Source organism: Fulvia fulva, chromosome 3, assembly GCF_020509005.1.
Source record: "Fulvia fulva chromosome 3, complete sequence".
Lineage (NCBI taxonomy): Eukaryota > Fungi > Ascomycota > Dothideomycetes > Mycosphaerellales > Mycosphaerellaceae > Fulvia > Fulvia fulva.
The window spans coordinates 1,333,068-1,355,427 of record NC_063014.1 but is presented as its reverse complement, the minus strand read 5'-3'; the positions used below and the strand labels follow the sequence as shown (position 1 = coordinate 1,355,427).

The 22,360-nt window shown below is 53.2% G+C and overlaps 10 protein-coding genes across 10 annotated transcripts; 5 read left to right on the top strand and 5 right to left on the bottom strand.

Moving 5' to 3' along the window:
* Window positions 1-459: 459 nt before the first annotated feature.
* Window positions 460-1,820, top strand: CLAFUR5_08038 (uncharacterized protein; the record flags this gene model as incomplete). The annotated part of the gene is made up of 2 exons (XM_047907186.1): window positions 460-1,602; window positions 1,653-1,820. The coding sequence occupies 2 exons, from the start codon at window positions 460-462 to the stop codon at window positions 1,818-1,820; spliced, it is 1,311 nt and encodes a 436-aa protein (XP_047759688.1).
* Window positions 1,821-2,300: 480 nt separating this feature from the next.
* Window positions 2,301-2,740, top strand: CLAFUR5_08037 (uncharacterized protein; the record flags this gene model as incomplete). Its single annotated transcript, XM_047907185.1, has 2 exons — window positions 2,301-2,426; window positions 2,477-2,740. 2 exons carry the CDS (start codon window positions 2,301-2,303, stop codon window positions 2,738-2,740), a joined length of 390 nt encoding a protein of 129 aa, XP_047759689.1.
* Window positions 2,741-3,364: 624 nt separating this feature from the next.
* CLAFUR5_08036 (uncharacterized protein) lies at window positions 3,365-3,912 on the top strand (the record flags this gene model as incomplete). Its single annotated transcript, XM_047907184.1, has 3 exons — window positions 3,365-3,451; window positions 3,503-3,803; window positions 3,854-3,912. The coding sequence occupies 3 exons, from the start codon at window positions 3,365-3,367 to the stop codon at window positions 3,910-3,912; spliced, it is 447 nt and encodes a 148-aa protein (XP_047759690.1).
* A 429-nt stretch (window positions 3,913-4,341) lies between these two features.
* On the bottom strand, window positions 4,342-5,658 carry CLAFUR5_08035 (uncharacterized protein; the record flags this gene model as incomplete). The annotated part of the gene is made up of 2 exons (XM_047907183.1): window positions 4,342-4,599; window positions 4,660-5,658. The coding sequence occupies 2 exons, from the start codon at window positions 5,656-5,658 to the stop codon at window positions 4,342-4,344; spliced, it is 1,257 nt and encodes a 418-aa protein (XP_047759691.1).
* Window positions 5,659-5,752: 94 nt separating this feature from the next.
* Window positions 5,753-6,457, bottom strand: CLAFUR5_20245 (Ankyrin repeat domain-containing protein; the record flags this gene model as incomplete). Its single annotated transcript, XM_059463081.1, has 1 exon — window positions 5,753-6,457. The coding sequence occupies one exon, from the start codon at window positions 6,455-6,457 to the stop codon at window positions 5,753-5,755; it is 705 nt and encodes a 234-aa protein (XP_059318921.1).
* Window positions 6,458-8,170: 1,713 nt separating this feature from the next.
* On the top strand, window positions 8,171-9,727 carry CLAFUR5_08034 (uncharacterized protein; the record flags this gene model as incomplete). The annotated part of the gene is made up of 2 exons (XM_047907182.1): window positions 8,171-8,264; window positions 8,352-9,727. 2 exons carry the CDS (start codon window positions 8,171-8,173, stop codon window positions 9,725-9,727), a joined length of 1,470 nt encoding a protein of 489 aa, XP_047759692.1.
* Window positions 9,728-11,044: 1,317 nt separating this feature from the next.
* On the top strand, window positions 11,045-14,643 carry CLAFUR5_08033 (Lysine-specific histone demethylase 1A; the record flags this gene model as incomplete). The annotated part of the gene is made up of 2 exons (XM_047907181.1): window positions 11,045-13,270; window positions 13,318-14,643. The coding sequence occupies 2 exons, from the start codon at window positions 11,045-11,047 to the stop codon at window positions 14,641-14,643; spliced, it is 3,552 nt and encodes a 1,183-aa protein (XP_047759693.1).
* A 209-nt stretch (window positions 14,644-14,852) lies between these two features.
* CLAFUR5_08032 (uncharacterized protein) lies at window positions 14,853-15,785 on the bottom strand (the record flags this gene model as incomplete). The annotated part of the gene is made up of 1 exon (XM_047907180.1): window positions 14,853-15,785. One exon carries the CDS (start codon window positions 15,783-15,785, stop codon window positions 14,853-14,855), a length of 933 nt encoding a protein of 310 aa, XP_047759694.1.
* A 995-nt stretch (window positions 15,786-16,780) lies between these two features.
* CLAFUR5_08031 (Cytochrome P450 monooxygenase astB) lies at window positions 16,781-18,369 on the bottom strand (the record flags this gene model as incomplete). The annotated part of the gene is made up of 2 exons (XM_047907179.1): window positions 16,781-17,581; window positions 17,629-18,369. The coding sequence occupies 2 exons, from the start codon at window positions 18,367-18,369 to the stop codon at window positions 16,781-16,783; spliced, it is 1,542 nt and encodes a 513-aa protein (XP_047759695.1).
* Window positions 18,370-19,570: 1,201 nt separating this feature from the next.
* On the bottom strand, window positions 19,571-22,237 carry CLAFUR5_08030 (Fanconi-associated nuclease 1; the record flags this gene model as incomplete). Its single annotated transcript, XM_047907178.1, has 1 exon — window positions 19,571-22,237. The coding sequence occupies one exon, from the start codon at window positions 22,235-22,237 to the stop codon at window positions 19,571-19,573; it is 2,667 nt and encodes an 888-aa protein (XP_047759696.1).
* Between the last annotated feature and the right edge of the window lie 123 nt (window positions 22,238-22,360).

Sequence of the window (22,360 nt, the reverse complement as noted above, 5' to 3'; positions counted from 1 at the left end):
GTATGACGTAGCCCATGCTACATGTCTACGATGGACTCATGCTGCTGTGTCGCCATTGTGCACATATGCTAAGCGTCTGCAGTGAGTCTAACGAACTCGACTTACATCCGACATCTACGTGCAAACATGTGCTCCTTCAATCACTTCATGGTCGTTACACGTGGCTCTTTCGAGCTAGCGCCAGAGCCCCTGGTCAGGCACGCGGAGCTATGCTTTCCAGTGCGGCTGCATTGCAAGCTGTCCAAAAGAGGCGGGACACCACAAGCGTCGCTCGTTTCATTCACTTCTGTCTAGCCGTATGGCCGTATTCCACACGACTATTGCCTAGTCAGAACACTCATTGCTGATCGAGCAACGTCTGAGCATCGATTGCAGCATAAGCACAGCTCTACACATCCCCTCAGCCTTCGGGCTTGCATCACACGACCGTTCAATCGCTTCATCCGACATACACCCACAATGGCACCCAAATCGAGATTCACACGGCTCGATGCCTTCACCAAGACTGTCGAAGATGCCCGCATTCGGACGACATCCGGAGGCATCGTGACAGTGACCTCCCTCTTGCTTATATTGTACCTCGCCTGGGGAGAATGGGCGGACTACCGAAGGATAACAGTACACCCCGAGCTTATCGTCGACAAGGGACGAGGAGAGAAGATGGAGATACACATGAACATTTCGTTCCCGAGGATACCGTGTGAGCTGCTTACGCTCGACGTGATGGACGTCAGTGGGGAGGTCCAGACCGGTGTCATGCATGGTGTGAACAAGGTACGCTTAAGGCCGGAGTCTGAGGGTGGCGGTGAGATCGAGAAGAAGGCATTGGATCTTGGTGTGGAAGAGGCAGCACAACATCTGGACCCAAACTACTGTGGAGAGTGTTATGGAGCACCGGCGCCGTCGAATGCAGTAAAGTCGGGCTGCTGCAATACTTGTGCTGAAGTAAGAGAGGCATACGCTGCTGTATCTTGGTCGTTTGGTCGAGGCGAGAACGTTGAGCAGTGCGAGCGTGAGCACTACAGCGAGCACCTGGACGAGCAGCGCAAGGAAGGATGCAGAATCGAGGGCGGAATCCGTGTCAATAAGGTCGTGGGCAACTTCCATTTCGCGCCAGGCAAGAGCTTCAGCAATGGCAACATGCACGTGCACGACCTGGAGAACTTCTTCAACTCGCCGGAAGGAGTGCAGCACACCTTCACGCACAAGATCCATTCTTTGCGATTCGGACCACAGTTGCCAGATGATGTGGTGAACAAGGTGGGCAAGAAGGGTATTGCATGGTCAGAGCATCATCTCAACCCACTCGACGGCACCCAACAGGCGACGGACGAGAAGTCGTATAATTTCATGTACTTTGTGAAGGTCGTGTCCACTGCATACCTACCGTTGGCTTGGAAGCCATCCGGTTCGGTTCTGGACTTGCCACATGAATTGGTCGAGCTTGGAGGATATGGCAAGGGCGAGGGTGGCAGCATCGAGACCCATCAATACTCTGTCACATCACACAAGCGCTCCTTGCAAGGCGGCGATGCCAAGGAGGAAGGCCACAAGGAGCGTCTGCACGCTAGAGGTGGCATTCCCGGAGTGTTTTTCTCATACGTAAGTCGCATCCATTCAAGATGGCAGGAAACACTGACCATTGTCAATAGGATATCTCTCCCATGAAGGTGGTCAACCGCGAGGCCCGGACCAAGACCTTTGCCGGCTTCCTTACTGGTGTTGCCGCTGTCATCGGTGGCACCCTGACAGTCGCAGCAGCTGTCGACCGTCTGTTTTACGAGGGTGGCCAGCGAGTCAGGAAGTACCACAACAGCTAGACAGATGTATGCATGTTATCGTTTCGGGGACATAAGTGCATGGGAACGGCGTTCAAGGGATTGTGTACCTGCTATCTTGAGCATATACGTCCAGTAGCAGAGCTCGGGAAAGAGGTAGGGCGCATGCACGTGAGTGATGATTTTAAAGCGGACCTGTTCTACCTTCGGGGGGTCAAAGACTAGGATGGGAGCACTCTACGCGTGAGGCGAGAGCGCGTCCACCTCGTGGTCCAAGATTGAGTTCCTAGCTCATCGAAATGAACAGTCAACATCCATGTGAACTCTGAGAGTGGGCGACCTCAAGTGGGGATCACAAGAAGCGAGATGTGAAATCAGCTTCGAGTGCAGATCTATAACCATTCGAGCCTTCATTCTTCCTGTTTCTATCCACAAACCACACTGACACCAAGCATTCGACATTCCAATACCATTCAACTCACAGATCCTCGACTCCAAGAACAGACAACGGCCATCAACACAATGGCACCAGCAAAAGAAGCAATCAACACCACCAAACTCTCCTTCACCGTCGCCCAGAAAGTTTGCACCCCAAAGGCCCTCGAGCAGCTAGCATGCGCCTTCCTGGCCACCGAAGATCTCTACGCAGTACGTACCACGACCCTTGCCCACCTCTTCTACTGACACGCCACCTCTAGTTCGACAAAGACAAAGCCGCCCGCGAGTTCGGCGGTGCCAAGCCTGATAGCTTCAAGCGCCAGATATGGGTCATGGGCAAGAAGATCAAGGATGCTATGGACAGTGGCGTGACTGGAGATGAGGGTGAGGGTGAGGCGCCTGTGAAGGAGAAGGCGAAGGGACGGAAGAGGGAAGGGGGATGGAGAGGAGGGTGCGGGTGCGGGTGGAGCGAAGAAGAAGGGGAAGAAGGCGAAGGAGGTTGTGGAGGGGGAAGCAGTCAGTGAGGGTGAGGATGGGGAGGAGATGGTCTGAAGAAGGCGATGCGATGCTCAGTGGGACCTCGTGGCCACCGAGCGTGCACGCGAGCTTGAGAGGCTCATCCAGGAAGCGAGGCCATCGATCAGGAGATGCGGCGATGTGTACGCATAGCAAGACTAGTACTGGACTTCAATTGAGCGTTCTGTCTGTTCCTGGCCTTTCATCGTCGTGCAGACCAAAGTATGCACACTGGATTTCCATGCGTTACGCGGAACCCCTGACTTCCTCCGACTTCAACAGGCTGGGCCGTCGCTATTGCCATTGCTGCGAGGACCAGTGAATGCAATCAAGTATTGTCCGGCTGACCTCCTGCATCCTCACTTGTCAATCGAGAGCTCACATGGCCGCAAGACGACAATACGAACCTTGCACGATCTAGGCATCCGCCGACAATCACACCTAGCAGCGGGCCGTCACCCTTGCTCTTATTCTGTTCTCGACTCTCAAAAGACGATCACATCCTTCTGCCGTCCTCCTCACTTCCTTATCCAACAACCACCACAAGATATCATCACGACATCACCATCTCACATCCATCAACACACACAATCACAGTCACAATCTACCGCCAGCATCCATCACCAACCACCATGTCTCAAGCCAAGATGCTCGAAGGCGTCTCCGAGACCGACCTCAAGCGCTTCGCTCTCTGCTGGTTGACCGGCGACCGCAGCGGCGTGAGTCCAACCCCTTCTCACTTCCTTCATTTCCACTAACACATGCACCAGACCAACTGGGAAGCTGCCTCTCAAGCCTACAACCCAGAGTCCAAGACTGAGAGCTTCAAGACCGTCACCGGCAAGGCCGCCACCAAGGTTCTCAAGAACGCGGACGCACCAGCCACCAATGGCGACGGCGAGGCTCCTGCTGCGAAGCCGAAGAAGGCGGCCGGTGGCAAGCGCAAGAAGGCCGCTGCTGAGGAGGGAGAGGGTGATGCTGCCGAAGAGAAGCCAAAGGCGAAGAGGGGCAAGGGTGCTGCTAAGGCTAAGAAGGCCAAGTCGCCTGCTGCTGTCACTGAGGAGGAAGATGGTAAGTTCACAGCTTTGCCGTAACATGAGCACGTCACTAAAGGACTGCAGATGAGAAGAACGACGACGTCAAGCCCGAGGAGAAGGAGGAGAGCGAGGAGCTGGTCTAAGAAGCTTGGACATGACAGCCGAACTGGAGACCATGCCATAGGGATACCTAAGCAGCTCAACATCACATTACTTGACCATGGTATAGACAGTACAGGCGCACGGAGGCTGATGTAGCGTCTCGCGCCAATGTACATTACTTCACGAGCCCACTGCAGAGGTGGGCCAACCAGCTCAGAAGAGCCTGGTGGCGAGAAGCCTATACCATAACGACTTACGTCCATACACACTCTCTGTCTGCTCCCCTCAATCGATGTTCTCGCTCTACTCACGACGCCTCTGGTCTCGCCTCCGCCTGTGATGGAACCGTACCAGCTTGAGATATTTCTTGTGAAGAGATCTCCACTCTAGTTAAAGCGCCTCCCATCATATCGCTCGCTGACCTACTGAAAGAGCACAAAGAGCCTCTTAATCGCCGCCGTGCTCAATTTCTAAGCAATAGTAGTCGGCAAATGCCGCCTCGCCAACGCAGAAGACGTCGGCTTCCACTCCTCCTCCTCATAAGGATCCCAATCTTCCTCCTCCGAATCCGCGTACAGCTGAGCCACACGAGCCGTGTCACCCATACCAATCTCGCCCATGTACCCCATCTCGAGCTGACCTGCCTTGCCGCTCTTACCCTTGCGTGTGATGACATCGAGCTTGTTGGGATCTTTGCTGTTGGATCTTGAGTTGTAGAGCATGATGGACTGGCATATGTTAGCTTTGGGCTGGACCTCACGGGCGTGGGCGGGGAATATTGTACTCACGTCGTAGTCGAATGTCTTGGACCATTGCCACTGACCGATCACCCCGAACCTGGGATCTGGCAAGTACGCAAAGGCAGAGAAGCCGTATTTGATAGCCAGCGCTCTGGACTTGCAGGCTTCCTCGATGGTATCGCCAGACTTTGCCTTCGCGATCTTGGTCTTCACGTGTTCATAATCTGCTAAGTTCTCACAGTGAAAGTCAATCCACTGCGCAGCATCCGGACGAGCATGCTCATGGTCCAACCCAATCGCATGTCCAAGCTCATGAGCCAGAACGATGCCATCCGCAGCGGTATACTCTCCCGGCTTCGTGATACTCTGACTGAACTTGAGCAAATGCCGACCTGCTTCATCGTCCTCGTCAGCATAGTACCCAGGTGAAGTCTGCGAGGCCTCCTGGGCATCTGTGACATCCGAAATGTACAGAGCGTCCGCACTGACACCGGCAGAACCGCAGAGGTGTATTTCCGGCTTTTGCAGTGGCCGGCCTTCTTCGTCGAGTTCGACTCCTTTGTCTGGTCGGATCTTGAGGCGGGATTGCTGCATTGCCACGTCCCATTTCGAAATGGCTCCGGCGAGGAGGGCATGGAGGGAATCGTAGTCGGATTGCGCAACCCAGCAGTAGCGAACTGGTTGCTCGAACTCGCCAGCGTGACCAGGCACAGGGACTACTGGCCAGGAGTTGATGGTGTAGGGCTCTGGGAGGGTAGGGTTTCCGACTCCATACCAACGCTTCTTGCTCGTACTGGCATCTGGCTGTGGGCAGGCGGAGACGAGCGTGATTACGCTGGAGAAGAGAAGTGTGGTTGTGAACATGGCTCTAGCGAGCATTATTGGCCGCTGCGACAGCATCACGGATCGTGTTAAATGGTCTGTATGAACTTTATCGTCGATCGTAAAGGCCGTCAGTGTCGTGGTGTTGATGTTGCGGTAGTAGGGTTGTGCCATAAACCAAGAGCAGCAGGGTCTTTTATAAGATACGGTGTCAAAGCACAGCATGTGTATACAGCTCTAAGCTGTTCGCCTCTCGTGGCAAGCGATTGGTGCCGAGCAATCACATGCAGTCGTCGGCCAGTAAAGCACGCATCGACGATCAGACAACTTCCTTGGACAGTAATAGTTCCACCATTGCGAGATGTCGATACTTCAGCGCGTCCACAAGGAGGTTGTACTGCATACCCGGTGAGCAGTCGGGCTGTGCGCCATAATCTAGCAGTAGTTGGGCGATCTCCTTGTCACCTGTCTCGACTGCCAGTGTCAAAGCAGTGTTTCCTGCATCGTCTTCCGCCGAGGCATGTGCACCATTGCGAAGGAGAACGTCAACGACGCGTCTATCCCGCTGTTTGATGGCTGCGAGCAGGGATGGATCCAATGTCTCGTCGGGCCTGCCGGATCGTCTCCAGTACCTGAGCAGCATCTCGAGAACAGATCGGTCGCCGGCACTGATTGCATGAGCGATGTGATCTTCTTGAAGTGCGGCACCCAAGCAGATGAAGCACTCTGCTAGATCACATATGCCAGCCTGGATAGCGTGCGTCAAAGGCGACTCTCCTTTGCGGTCGTGGTCGTCGACGGATGCGCCAGTTCGAATAAGCAGTCGAATGATACCAGGCGATCCATAACGTGCCGCGTAGTGCATTGGCCCGAATCCATATGTGTCCCTGAAGTTGACGTTGGCTCCAGCATAGATGAATGCACCGACCAGTTCCACGCTACCAGTACAGATTGCCCGCAATAGAGCAGCCCCCAAAGGATTTGCAGCACCATCCATGCCATTGTCGAGTTGCTGTCCTGCCATCGCATACGAGACAGGCGTGCTGCAGGTCGAGTGCGAAGTGCGCGAGGAGTTGAGGAAGGACATTCTCAGTAGACCAGTGTGCTGAAGGCCCCAGTGGGTAATATGCGCAGCCTTGGGTGACGCAGCTGTTGTGGGAGTAGTGCTTCCATATGAAGCGAGCTGGGCATGCTCCCAGCCACGGAGCCGATAGCAAAAGTCAAAGCGGTCGCTGTCCTTGTCTGCCGCTGCCTTCTGCTGAATGGGTGCTATTCCACGACCAGGTCTTCTTCGCGGCGGGTGATGGCCTCCGCAGGGGTGATTATGGTTGAACATGTAGCCGCAGGTCCTGTTGAGAACAACAGACTTCAGATGGGCTCGAAGATCTTGCATGGACACGAAATTGATCTGACATGCTTCGCAGCGATTGTATATGTATCGTCGATCGAAGTGCCCTGCAAGATGTGCGAACAGGGCTTGTGGTAGCGCGGCATCGAAAGACTTCCTGCAAATGCCGCACGGTACGACGGCATCATATCTCATCAATGTGGATGATCTGGAGCGGCCCTCCTGGTCCAAGTTGGTAGCACGCCGATTAAGGTCTGTCTTGACTGCGACATCTAGCTTGCGTCGGGTAGACTTCCGATTGCTTTGATCAAGCAGATCCGGATGATTTCCCACTGAGACTCCATCACGAGCCTGTCGAAAGTTCCTAATTCGTTCGTAGAATTGTGATAACAAGGCCATCGATACGGGAAGGACATGAAAGACTGGAGTCGAGAGGAATGATCCACACAAGCATCGGACAATACTGACGAAAGTACCCTCGAGGTTCTGAAAGCTTGCCAGGCCTCATCACACCCTCTTCCGCACCCTTGAAGATCGATGGCTGTGGCGTGAAGAGGTACTCACGCTGTGCAGGAGGTCGGCTGAGCATCTTCGGTCATCGATCGGCTAATAGCACGTTTACATTGTACTTCGGCTGATTGTACCGCTGCCAAGGTATTGACATGCTTATCGGCTCGGGTTGGATATTATGGTACAGCTCTTGAACTACGGGTGGATTCACGTTCTCCCAAGTATCAGCAATGGTTCGTGTACTGTACCGGGGGCCAGGCACGTTGTGAGTTGTCACCACGAGATCAACAATTGCCGTCAAACTCTTGTCTAAACGCAAGACGATAACGCGCAAGAGAGTGGCGCTGGCGCAGAACAATGCTTGGATCCACGGCTGTGGTGATTGTCGAGGGCGACCTCCTCCTCGGGATGGAGCGGCGAAGTGCATTGTTTCGGCGAAGGTGGAGGTCGGCAGAATTGCTTGGACGTTGCTCGCGTGCTTAGGTGACCAAGCTGTGAAGAGGGTGTGTCGGTGATTATTCTTGCATGATGATGTGCATTTCAGCTAATGCACGTAGCTTCGATGCTGGGCAGCATCATCCTAGCCCTCGTGACCGTTGCCGCCGGCCAAGCGATGCTGAGAAGAGAAGCAGGAGAATGTTGTGTAGAGAAGGAGGACACGTCGATCAACAAGGAAAACAATGTTGTTGGGGTCGAGGTGTGAAAGAAACATTGAAGGCAGTCGGGAGTGTGACGAGTGATCCTTGTCGCCAAGCCGGCAGTGAAACAAGGGTCTGGCAGAACCACTCGGCTGGCAATGACATGTGAGAAAGTCTACGATTCGCACGCTTCTTCACAAACAATGCTTGATAATACGACTTGACCTCAGCGACCTGCAATATGAAGAAGACATTCTCCGCGCGACGAGTCCCTCGCAAGGTCGGGCAAGACGACGGAGAGGAAAGCTCAGGCGCAAGTCCGGCGCAAAGTCCAGGTATGCCTCCACTCCAAAATCGTGATACAACGTCTCTGACACGTTGTGTTAGCTTTCAGCATATGCTGACAGCATCAAACTGTGTAGAACCAGCGCTCAAACGACCAAATGCGAACCCCCGCAAATCGTCCTCGCTACGGACGTCGCTTGGACCATCTACCGTCGACGATGATGAAGAGTCCGAGGCGTCAGTTGTGACACCGAAGCGCTCGAATCTTTCGCGGTTAGCCATACAGCGGAATGCCTCCAAGCGAACTTCCCTTCTGGCTTCACAGCTTCCCACCAGGCAGACTGAGGATGACGATGACCGACCCGACTACAGCTCAGCGGCTCTGCAAGAGCTCAAAGCAAGCACTCCATCCACACCTCAGAAGTGCAACACACCCGGCGATGCCGACTTGGAGAGTGTATCTACTGGAACCCAAGCGCTGGACATATCGTCCAAATTTGGATCCTCGTTGGCACGCTACGAGCAACAGCAGTCTTCATCAATACCATCAGCTACTGAAATTGCGGAGAAGAAAGCACGGCGGGCACGGCTAGCTAAGGAGCAGCAAGCAGAGGAGTACATATCGCTAGACCCCGACGATCCAGACTTAGACGAAGACGACTTGGACGACAATGTCATGAAGGATGAGCAGGGACGACTCGTCCTGAAGCCACAAGACAAGTATGGCCAAGCAGAGAGCAGACTAGTCGCCGACGATGAAGACATCATGGAGAACTTTGATGACTACACAGAAGATGGCAGGATATCTCTAGGTCGCAAAGCAGAAGCAGAAGCCGCGCGGAAGAGGAAACAGGATATGGCGGCGCAGATTGCAGCTGCAGAAGGCGCCTCTGATTCGGAAGACGACAGTGACCGCGAGCGCAACGAGGCATACGAAGCGGCGCAAACAAGACACGGGACATATGCGCAAAACGCTGCGCCAGCGGATCCAGCAGACATGCGACCGAAGACGCCACCCATTATGACTCCTCTGCCTACTCTTGACGGAGCGGTCGAACGATTGCGCAAGCAGTTGGCCGATATGCAAAGCTCCCGTATGCAGAAGTTGCAAGCGATGGAGAACCTGCAGCGAGAAAAGATACGTCTTGCTGAGGAAGAGGTGAGAATACAACGTGCGCTGAAGGAGACGTCCGAGAAGTTTGAGGCGCTGAGGAAGGAGCAAGGAATCAGTAACGAAGAGAAGAAGGACATGCCGGCTATCGAAGCGGCACCCCAGGCTGGTGTGGATGGCGGTGATGGAATGGATGTCACTTCGAATGGTAAGGACAGTGATTCAGAGGAAGAAGAAGAAGAAGACGACGAGGAGGAAGCTGCTGGTCATGGTGGGTTGGGTTTTGGAGGCGCAAGGCAAGGCCTTGGTGCTGGACTGGGTTTCGCAGGCGCAAGGCAAGGGCTAGGTGCTGGACTCGGTCTTGGTTTCAAAGCTGCGGAAGACAGCGAAGATGCTTCGTAAGGTGGCAGCACTACATCATAGTTTATGTGACGATCTGAAAGCTGTTGATGCAGCAGCATAGAGGTACCGCAGTGTCCATATTTTCATGCTATCTTGAGCGCAGAAAGGTCGAAATGGTGTGGGTGCCTGGCGAGGAAGAGGGGGCGTGTAGTGTGAGAAGGGTGGAGCAGGTGAGTAAAGATGATATGCGAGAAACTCCATTCCTGATTTGTCTATTTGTCCAAAACAGCGAATGAGACTATGCATGCTCTTTTTCCGGGCTTTGCGCAAGTGCAATTCCAGTCGAGAATTGTTTATGTGTGTCTCGTCGTCCAGTCACTCCCCTAACCCGGTGCGGTAGTGCTTGGCTCAATAAGTATCGCCTTGCCGCCACGAGTCTCAGACCAACTTTCCAACAGTATGCCGCATCGCGAATCTCGATGACCCAGTGCCTCGCTGAAACCCGCCACGCCGAGAGATGCTGCTGCGATGAAAGGTGGAGCGTTCGTGCTATGAATCAGTGTCGTCAGCGCCAGGCAGGACGTGCCTTCACAATTCGCCGTGCAATGAGACTATCAAATGGCTCTTTTCCTATCATCTGCCGCCATGGGAGGGAGTGCGCATCTGCCGGAATGCAATCCTCGATGTCAACTTCTTGCCCCTGGACGCACGGTTTATACAACTAGATGACCAAATTACGCATACAAAGGTATTGATTCGCATCGCCATCGTTACCCGGTCTCATTTGTTCGTGGGATGCGCTCGAGAGGACGAATTATGATTCTGCCGAGGGTGTGTACCAAAGCTCTTTCGTGCGAGCTGCGCACAGCTGCAACTTGTCCTTGCCTCCAGCATCGTCCATCATCTTGATCATCGGAAATACCCGTCACAGGCTTTTCTGGCCTCATATCTGGCCATATCAGTGTATATGAACAATATGTGAGTGCGTTGAGGATGGGTAAGATCGAGATGAAAAGCTGGTTAGAGAGGTGAAGTCCGGCGATGGCGCGAGTCGGCGGGGCGGCGGCAGCGACTTCGATCTCCTTGAGGCAAGTGCTGCATCTATGTCCCATACCACAGCACCACACTATTCCATGAGATAACACAGTCGATACCCATCAAATTTGACACTTTGTTCCTCCGAGATCCCACATTCGGCTCGTACGCTCGTTGCTGCCAGACTGGGCAGAATCTGCATGTCGAAGCGCCGTCTGCTCGGCACATGATCAGCCTCCTCGCACTACTATCCTAGCACGACCCGACATCCACACATATCAACGACATGGTGGCGACACGATAAATGTTTCTCAGCGGACATTCACTTGCGTGAGAGACAAGATGGCTGGGTCGGCGGTGGCGATATCAGAGACTGGATATATCACAACCGATGCCGAGTCGTCAGCCGTGGCTCTGGGCAAAGATGTGAATATCGCTCAGCACTTGCTCGCCGACGAAGACGATTCGAGCCTATCATCAGCCGGCACCGAAGTGTTCGACCGAAGTTCGAACGGGTCATCAACAAAAGAAAAGTGGCAGCTTGATGCCAATGGCAAATGGCAGCGATATGGCTCTTTGGACTCCGCTCCGAGCACGGGCATATCTTCAATGTCCTCATCTGTCGCCGCCGAAGAAATTGTACTCAATGCGGGATCTTCTAATACTCCGTCTCGGAAGCGTCTGGCGGATGGCAGTATCAAGCCGACATCACCTCGACCTGCTCAGCTCCCAGAAGCTCCAATCAAGATCCCGATATTACCGGAGCAGCCAGTCGTCGACCCACAAGTACCTGTGAAGAGAAAACGTGGTCGACCTCGAAAACACCCACTCCCCGAACCAAAAGTACCTGCGCCTGGCGCCACAGCTACGACTGACCCGAAGCCAGCAGCACCAGCAGCATCCACTGTTCCTCGTTCACCGAAAGTCGTCAAGCCACGAGTACAGGCAAAAGCCCGTTCGTCAATACCATCCCGCGTACCTGCCGACGTGTACGCTACCGAATGTATCGACGCAGCTTACGCTTCCAGGCTCGATCCATACGCTCTGCATTCTGGTGAACACAAGCTTCTTGCCGACCTGCTGATGTACAAAGAAATCACAGTCTATCTCAACATTCGAAATGCAATACTCAGACTGTGGACGCAAAATCCTATGTGCACTATCACCGCCGAGGAAGCTGCCGGATGTGCGAGAGGAAGTCGGTTCTTTGGTCTTGCAGAAGTGGCCTATAGGTGGTTGACAAGGAACGGATATATCAATTTTGGTTGTGTACAGGTGCAAAAGAATCCGAAGATACCCAAAAACTTCAGCAAAGACGCTCGGCAACGCACAGTGGTCGTGATCGGCGCTGGCGTATCCGGTCTGACCACAGCCCGACAGCTAGAAAGTCTCTTCATTCAGGAAGCATCGAAGTGGACAGACATGGGCGAACGTCCACCTCGGGTCATCGTCCTGGAAGGCAGAGATCGAGTTGGCGGACGGGTGTACTCAAAGCCTTTGAGGAGTCAAGTAAAGAACAGCTTGCCGGATGGCTTACGAAACACGGCAGAAATGGGCGCCATGATCATTACAGGGTTCGAACATGGCAATCCGCTTGATATAGTCATACGTGGTCAGCTCGGGTTGCGATACCACCTTATGAAGGACGCGCTCACCATCTACGACTGTGACGGCGAGGAAGTGGAAGAGGAGAGAGACACATTGAACACCGAGCTGTACACGGACATTTCGGATCGTGCTGGAGAGTACAGAGCCGAGCCTCAAAAGCAGGAAACACTCAAAGGCGATGAAGAACTGATCAACAGATGTCGTGACCCAGCTCCCGATGGGTACTCAGCCTTTCAGCTCGAGCCAATTCCGATGGCACAGATCAAGGCCCACAAACCGGCCGCTAGACGTGGACGCCGGCGTAACGCGCCTCCTGGCACCGAGAAGCTGACCGGCCGAAGTCAGGTCGCCGAAGATAGCAGCGCGATACACAGTGCTGCTCGAGCTGCTAAGAGCATGGGATGGGACATCAAGGATGGAGTCGCCCGCAACCAAAGCATATCCCTACACCGTATCGCAAACAGCAGCCATTATCCGACACTGGGCACAGTCATGGACGAGGCGATCGTGCAGTATCAGGAACTGCTCGATTTCACTCCACTGGATATGCGACTTCTCAATTGGCATCATGCAAATCTCGAGTATGCGAACGCAGCGCCGGTCTCGCAGCTCAGCCTGAGCGGTCACGACCAAGACACTGGTAACGAGTTTGAGGGTGCACACTCTGAAGTTATCGGCGGCTATACGCAGGTGCCTCGTGGTTTGGTGAATTTACCAACGAAGCTCGATGTACGCTTCAACCATGTTGTCGATAGCATACATTATGACGATGGCGAGGAAAGCCATGAACGCCTTCCGACAAGGGTGGTATGTACCAATGGCGAAGTCATTGAGGCTGATCAAGTGGTCATGACGGCGCCGTTGGGCGTACTGAAGTCAAACACCATCGACTTTGACCCTCCGTTACCTAGGTGGAAACAAGGGGCGATAAGTCGAATGGGGTTTGGACTCCTCAACAAGGTATGATATTCATCACAATATCTCCGACATAAGCTTACCATCGTCAGGTCATCTTGCTCTACGACGAGCCGTTCTGGGACGACGATCGCGACATGTTTGGCCTGCTGAACGACCCTGAGCAACAAGGGAGCCTGGAGCCGTCCGACTACGAACGAAGGAGAGGGCGGTTTTACCTCATCTGGAACGCTACCAAGATCAGCGGCCGACCAATGCTCATCGCCCTCATGGCTGGCAATGCTGCACACGACGCCGAATGGACAGAAACTAGCATTCTGATGAACGAAGTCACAGCAAGACTGCGCACTGTCTTCACCACAAAGCCAGTGCCTGCGCCACTTGAGTGCATTGTTACGAGGTGGAGAAGAGACCCTTTCGCAAGAGGTACATACTCATACGTGGCACCTGAGACACGTCCTGGGGACTATGACACGATGGCCAAACCAGTGGGCAATTTGCACTTCGCTGGCGAGGCTACGTGCGGCACACATCCTGCCACAGTCCATGGAGCACTCTTGTCAGGCCTTCGTGTCGCTTCGGATGTCATCGACCACATGGCTGGCGTGATCAAGCTACCAAGTCCACTCGTTGGACCAGGCCCGATCAAGCAGGAAGCAAAGATGGAGTATGCCGCGCATGCGCAGTCAAATGCTCCGCAGCAGCCATCTCTACAACAAGCAACTGGCACGATACCTTCAGTGAGCATCAGCCAAACCACTACTGTGCAAGTGAACCTCCCAGAAGGGGTTCCGGCGATCAAGCAAGAGGAAGATGCGACGCAACTGGCGAATGTTCCGACATTCCAACCTACCGCAACACCGACAGCGAAGAGTCCTGGCTGGGTCATGAAGCCAGCTGGACCACCAGCGAAGAGCGTTTGTGCTTCTGATCCGTCGTACTGGGTGGCTCCATCATTTGATGGCTCCGACCTCGATTACGAAGCCGCAATCTTCGCAACTCTCCTCGGCCAAATCGGCGAGCGTCCCACCAAGCCCGGTCGTCCCAACGTAAATCCCTTCATCCAGTACACCAAAGACAAATGGGAGGAATGTGCAGCGTTCTGCGCGAAACAGTACGCCAACGTATCGAACCAACGCAACATTGTAAGGACTACCCTCGGAAAGTGGTGGAAAGCCGCGGACGATGCGACGAAGCAGCCATACCTGGTACAGAGCCAGACTGCACAAGAGTTGGCAGATTCTTTGCGAAGGGATTGGGATGCCAAGGCTGCCCAGTGGGACATAGATGCAAAGAGAATAAAAGAGGAGTATATGCGCGAGCATCCACCGCCGAAGAGCTATGGCAAGGGCGATAGCAACGGCGTGTCGAAGAGAAAGACCAATGTGTCCAACTGTGTTGTCCTGGACCATATTTAGGGAGAGTAGTCCTACAAGGGCAGTGGATGGCGTTAAACCTCATTGTCTGGGAGGGGGATATGAGCGGTCTCTGCATTGGCAGCTGTGCACCAATATACCATATACGGCAGAAATGACAACCCGTTGGGAGTGGAATGGCCTGTACATTCAATTCACATTACCCATTGCTCGCTAACGCTATATCATGGAAAGACATCTTCTGACAACCACTAATACCCCTCTAACTGCTCCTCCGTCCACCTCCACAACTCACCCGCCAACTTCTCATCATTCGCCTGCTTCGTCGCCGGCTTCGTCAACACCCCAATCGGCTCATAATACCCTCCATTCCTCAACTTCCCCTTCTCACACGTCGCAGCCCAACACTGGTTATAATGCCCCCGCTCCACCGGCGTTCTCCTCCCAAGACTCACCAGCAGCACCGGCAACGCCGTCATCATCGGCAATCCATCAAACAGCCCCGTCATAATGTACCCAGGATGGACCGCAACCGATGTGATCTCAGGGTGATGTTTCGCTAATTCTTGCGAGTACAGCAGTTGCGCTAATTTACTCTGGCCGTACCGCGCCCAGCGATGTCCTGGAACGACGGCGCCGCCGAGTTTGGGTTGGGCGGATTTGAGGGTGGGGAAGGATATACCGGGGGAGGGGGCTTGTTTGTAGGCTATTGAGGACATGTTGATGACGCGGACGTCTGCGCCGAGGGATGCGGTCGAGAGGAGGGTAGGGAGGAGGAGTTTGACGAGTAGGGCGTGGCCTAGGTGGTTCGTTGCCATTTGGATTTCGTAGCCTTCTTGGGAGGTTGCGGCAGCTGTGGCCATGATGCCGGCGTTGAGCATGAGGATGTCGAGGCGCGAGGTAAGGGAGGTCAGGCGTTGGGAGGCTTGGGCGACGGAGGCGAGGGAGGAGATGTCGCAGGGGATGAAGGTGAGGTTGGTAGTTGGGGAGTCCTTACGGACACGTTCGATTAAGCTGTTGGCGTTCTTTTCGTTGCGGCCGCTGAAGTAGATGTGCGAGGGATCGTGCTTTGCGAGTTCTCTTATTGAGCCTGACCCGAGTCCGGCGGTGCCGCCAGTGATGAAGATGACCTTGCCAGTGAGACTGGGGATGTCTTTGGAGGGGTTGAATGACGCGGAAGACATTTTGGTGAGGTGTATGTGTTGACTATTTCTGTCGTTGTCTTTGTTGCTCTGTGTTGTTTAAGCGTAGCGACCGAGCGCTAGCCACACCGGAGTACGAGCTTGCGAGTACGTAGGTGAGGCGTCAGCGAGGGAGTGAAGCTCTATACCAGCCCTCAACTAGCCTTGGCGCTCGCTCTGATTGGTCAACTTTCAAGTTTCAGGGTCACGTGACCTACCGCACTGTGCCTGTTGGCGAACTCGCAAACATATACTCGTCGCTAACGCCTATGTCGTCGTATAATAAACACTGTACGTCGGGTAGCGGTAGTGTGGATCGCACGCTACTTTGCAGTCTAGAAGGGTTGGTAGAGAGCTCCACTCCGCTACGCTTACCTTTGGAGGTTCACAACCGCCAACAGCACATTTTATGTTGCTGTACGATCCCAAAGTTGCTACATGTATGCTGAGAGTGGACTGGCAATGCCTACCTCTGGTTGTATATACATGTGCTTCTGCAGCAAGCGCGCATGAGCATGGCAGCAAAGCGGCGTAATGGTTGCAAGTAGTGTGACTGTACACAGCAGTACGATCTATTGTTTACGGCCGTCGACAGCTCCTGCATTCTGCGTCATGTGGCTGACCCGGAGGGATGCCTCCGCTGAGGTTCTTTACGGCCGTCGCTTGCTGTGGTGTAATGCGAACTACTGCTGCAGTCCGGCCGAAAGCTCCAACACATGTAATAAGTAACTCGAACTGGACGTCGCGTGAGTTGTCACTGCTGCAAGCTGCGGCATGCCCGTTGGAGCGCAGATCGTATGCAATGACAAGACATGGCAGTGGATGGGGTTAATGCTTTGTCAAATTGCATGCATAGCTGTATACAAGTGGTCCCGATGGTCTCCAAGCTGAACGACGCCAACATACCTGACTGCGAGAAATGTATCCGCCGCTTCTCCGATGCGTCTAGGTAAAGCTGTACATCTTTGACAGGTAGTCGTACGAAGACCTGCCTGTCCTCAATGCCGGATCACTACCCGCAGTCCTTGACTGCCTGGGGGTGGAGCAGGTGTCATGTAGTCAGCATACATTGCAATGTCGCGTTTCTCTGTCTTGTACAACTCCAGCGTCGGACCACTCTGTTTCTCCTTCGTCGGGTCATACAGATCGTACTTGTGGAAAATACCTGCAATGAGAGTCTGCAGCTCCTGGTACGCGAGGTTCATGCCGATACATTGCCGAGTACCTTTCGAGAATGAGAACTGCCATTTCCGCAGCTTAGGGTCCTCAAGGTAACGATCCGGTATGAACTCATCCGCAGTTGCGCCGTAGATAGTTCTGTCGCGATTAGTGATGGGTGCCGTCATGCCTACACCTGTGCCAGCGGGTATAACATATCGCTGCCCGGTCGCGTGGTTCACATAAGTAAGGTCCTCGTCCGGCGCGCATCGATCTTGGCGGTGGGAGGCACCAGGATATAATCGAATAGCTTCCTGTATGATGGCATTCAAGTATGGCAGATTGTCGATATTTGCAGCGCTGGGTATTGAGCTTTCGCTATCAGACATAACAGTCCTAAGCTCTGACTTCAGGCGATCGAGCATCTTTCGGTCACTCAGCATGTGGTACATTATGGCCGTCAGGGTCGAAGCGGTGGTCTCGGAACCAGCTATGAGGATTACCATAGCTTCATCGGCAAGGCGTTGAGTCTCTTTCTCTGACGGTGGCAGATCCTTGCTTCGCATAATTTCGTGGAATATCGTCTTGCCTTCAGGATGTTCTTTGGCACTTCGTATGGTCTCGATCTTCGCTGTAAGATCCTGGCTGAACTTAGCTTTGGCTAAGGAGGAAAGTCAAGACCACATACCTCCATGAAGTGGATGAACACAGCGATACGAGGTACCAACCGTATCATGATCGCGGGAGGCATTCTCGCTAACATCAATGCCAACCAGTAGAAGTGCGTTCCAAGATAACTGATCCTCTGCGGAGTCATCACATCAAAGAAGGCAGCGTCACAGTCCTCCTTGTCCAGCAGCTTCTGTCCCTCACCAAGAGCGTATGCTTGGATGATGTCCTTCGTCGCGGCTCGGAACACGGTATTCATCTGCACGGTTGCACCTTCCGCAGCCCATCCTTCGTATCGCCGCAAGAGGTTCGCAAGGACATCGTTAATCAATGGCTCCAGTCGACGCACATTCTGCTGCGAGAAGTATGGGTTCAGCACTGCTCGCCGCTGTCGATGCGCATCGTGGTCGTTGGTCGCCAAAATACTACCAGGAGCCTGCAAAAGCTGGAGTATAGTGTAGTATCGCTCTCGTCTTTGTTTAGGTGATTGGGTGTACAGCTTCTCGATGAAACGTGGGTCCGAGACGTGCACCGTATCTGGCCTGACTCTCACGATCGGACCATACTTGCGATGCATTTCTTCTATAACAAAGACATACTGGCCACCGCGTACGAGATCGTGATAGGTGTGGTACCATGATGTTGCAGCAGCAAGGCGAGGACCAGGCAGATGCGCCAATGGGCTGAGGTAGAGTCGATAGATGACAAGGCCAGTCCAGTACGTCAATAGAACAGCTAAGCCGGAGAGCAGGTAGTCCATAGCGCTCTACAGGTTAAGCTGGAGCCCAGAATGCTATAAAGTATTGTTTGATGGTGGATAGACGTCGAGTGGTACATTCGCGAAGGCGAACTCAGCTCTCAATCTCTTGGCCGCATCCTTTGGCGCACGGGAGATTGGACATACGAGTAGCCATCATTATTGAAGCGAGCTTTGTCATGCAAGGATCATCACCCTATTCACAAATACTGAGACTTGTATGGAGGATGAACTTGTTGATCAAGAGGAAGTAAACACCACAAGATACCACAGTAAGTGGGGCCCGATCTTGCGCTAGCTTCGGCTTGAGCCGAGCCACTCGAGCAGCAAGTGGGCACATAGCCACAACGTTGGCACTATAGGATCTCGGTACAGAGTGTATATGAATTACTGCTCATCGTCGTGAGGGTGATGTTTAACCCTTGTCTGGAAAACCTGGATTCGTCACAGAGAGAATGTGTTGCTACTGACAAAAGTCTTGGCACTGGAGCCAGAGCTGTGCTTCAAACACGTTATCCTAATGAGGAATATCGTGTGATAAGCCAGATGATCATGATATCTCAACACAAAGGCCACGACTCGAGTAAAAAGTGCAAAAAGGTGAAGATGGTCGGTTACGCTGACTGAGCTCAAACTGAGCAAAAATGTGGCTTGATAAGTCGGGTCAAGACCCTTTTACTTATCCCTATTCCTCCCCCAGATAGGCTCGAACTATCAACCTCCCGATTTGCTGATTGCAGAACAATTAACAGTCGAACGCGCTAGCCAATTGCGCTGGACAAATGTTAGCGAATGATCTGGGATGTACCATTGACCACTGCGAACTCACCCATGGGGGATATTCAAGCTGTGCTTGGTCGATGAGTAGCGGAAAACCATGTTGATACAAGTACCTAGGTACATTGGTGGGGCCGGTGCAAGTCCGAGACAAGTCTCCATGTCCGAGTCATGGGAAGGTCAGTGATGCCGGCGAGGTCCGGAGGGAAATGAGGCATGGCAGACGCGTTGCATGGTCCAGTCGTGATAGCTGATCATTGTTGCAACAGTACATAGGCAGTGTTACTTGGTGTTTTGTCTTCGGACTTCATCTCCTGTAGGGTCGAATTCTCCAAGTCTTGGCGAAACTTCCTTGAGAGCCTCGGCCTCAAAGACTGAAGTCAATAGCGTCCAGGTTGATGGCCTTCCCTATCGCGGTCCTGGAAGCTCAAGACCGTACCCTGACTTCCTTTGCAGCAGCATGGCACAGCTCAACGGGGACTCCAGCACCAGAGAGAACATCAATCCACATCCGCTGAGTATCGCTCAGCCGATCATTCTCGCTCTTGACCTCAGCAAACATGACCTTTCCCTTACTGTTCTCATCCAGCTTCCATAGAAACAGATCCGGGACACCTCCGCCACGCTGTCCATACTCCTGGACAATAGTCTTCATCACGGTACTCAGGGCCGCAGGCGGAAAGCATCGAGCAATCTCGAGAAGATCCTCCAACGCATACGTCCAGTCCAGTCCGACCACACAAGTCTTCCTCTCGCTGTGTTCATCCCACAATCGCTGAATGAGTTGTCCTGCCTCGCCATTGCTGATATCGTTAAGACGGGCGTTGACTTCGGAGATCCTGCTTGGGTAAAAGGCATCACTGTGTAGGTCCAATGGGCAGGTTTGGTATGCTGTCTGAAAGACATTCGGTATGTATAGGAAGATCACATCGTAGAAGAGGTATGCGAACAATGTGCGAAGGACACGGCCTTCGCTGTGGTATCCTTTCCAGCCAAGAGCCCGGTATGAGGAAAGACACATCTCCTCAACACTGCATTCAGCCTCGAGCTCCGTGGGTGGCTTCATATCCTCGCCGTCTTCGTCTTTGACATCGGAATTCGGCTTTATTGCTGCATTCAGATTGCAAGCTGGATCTGGATCAAGCCAGATAGTTTTCGCACCACGATAGCCAGTCTTCAGGTTCTGTTCGCTATTGCGCCTGCTACTGTTCGGAGTGCGCTCGATGCGAACGCCTTCGAAGGTCCGCTCTTCTGCCTTGGCCAACCTGACGTGATCGAAGTCATGCTGTTGTCGCTTAGGTATCTTCAAGGACTTCTCCAGCTTCGTCGTACGCTTCTGTAGATCCCTGTGATAGATGAGATGCGTATATGGATCCTGCAGACCTTCTTCGCAGGTCTGAAGTGCAATTCGCTTCCAATGCTTTTTCTTAGCATCCTCATCCTTGCAGCTTAGCGGCGATGGCAGATGAAGATGCATGTAATGCTCCTCGAGTAATGCCTTTCGCTGATACCAATCGCCTCGACGTGCAATGTGGAATAGTCGCTGGTTCAGCAGCTCGCATAGTAGGTCATACTCGCGCTTGTGGTCCTTGAACTTGCCGGCGCCCATTACGGAAGCAGCCTTGTGCACTATTCGTGTGTATACCCAAGCAGGAGATAGTCGACGAAGATATGCTCCCTCACCAGTCTCGTATATGCTGTCTTCCTTCTTTTGTTCCTCTGCAAGTAACACCTTCCAACGAGGGTAAACCTCGTCGAAGATGTCCAAGACGACTTGCAAGGTATCTTTCGTCGGCGTGCCGTGATATTCAAGAATGTTGTCGACTCGAAATTGCGTACGAACGGACGCCTCGAACTCCAGCAGTAATGACCTGGATGCAAAGATCTTTGCTGATCTCGAGACAATGTACTCCGGAAAGTTTCGCCTCGCGATCCGAGCAAGGATGATAGTGGTCAGGGACTTCTCAGTCCATTCGGTCGATCGATAGAAGACTAGATGAACACGCTCAAAGAGCTTGAGTGCAGGTAAGGAAAGACGAATGCAAGGACCAGTCTCGGCCATGATCTTCTCGATGAAATAGGAATCACGGTTTTCCAACCTGCCTGGTGTAGCCTCTCGACTGTCGTCTTCGTTCAGGACTGAGCCATTGGATACTGTGCTCTCCTCGGTATCGGAACGCTTCAAGCCTGCAAAGGTCGACAGAGAGGTCTGTTTTCCACTCGTTCGTCGCAATGCTCGTAAGAGCTCCTGCTTGTTCTTGCCCTGTACTTTGGCATCCTTCGCCAGCACTTTGAGCTCGTCCAGCAGTAGCAATGAGGATGCCTCTTCTAGATCTTTTATGCAATCTTGCGACCGATCTGCGAAGCTGAAGTTGCCGCTTAGTGTTGTACCTTCAGGTGGATCGAGTTCGCCTGGATTAACCTGTGATTGTGATGGCTCCTCGGGCAGATCTCTGGTCAACTGGAGCTCATCTATTGCATTCTGTAGATCTGCAATGTCGCTGTGGTAGCCAAGACGATTGATTCGATGCCAGCTCGAAGTCTTCCTCAAGAACAACCTGACATACAGATACTGCCCTTCATAGCTCAGCTCTCGCCACTGCTTGAAGACAGCATGCTCTGCATCGTCAAAGAGGTGACTCTCTTCTTCAAGGACAGTCTCGAGCGCCAGGTTGAAAGCATCGACATAGATGGAGCTTTTGCCTCTCACCCACTTGTTGCCATCGATACATTCTTGCAAGCCTGTCTCGGACTGTTCGGCACGTCTCGCCTGCTCATACGCTTCGATGGCCTCTTTGTCGGTCTCGATGGCGGGCAGCGCTGTTTCCAGGTCGGTCTGCCGTACTCGAACTTCTGTCTCTAGACTTTCGTTCTCGCTATCTTCATCGGAGTCGGGTATGACATCTCTGTGCTTGAACTTCGATGCACTTCTGGAAGTGTCCTTCACTGCGAAGTCGGTAATGTCGCGTTTCTGCCGTTTCGGAGGCGGCGTCTGGAACTCGTCGCCATCGTCGTTGAAGTTCGTGGACGTGGAATGTGGCACTTTCTTCCCAAGCATGGCATTATGTTTCGAAGGACTGCTGGCCTGCAGCATGATCATGAAACATCGAGCATTACTTTCATCGAACAAGATGCAACGTACAAGTAGCGGAACAAAGGTCGAGGCAAGATGATCGAAGGTCGGAACGTGGAGAAACAGATCGCGTCGCGAGACGCA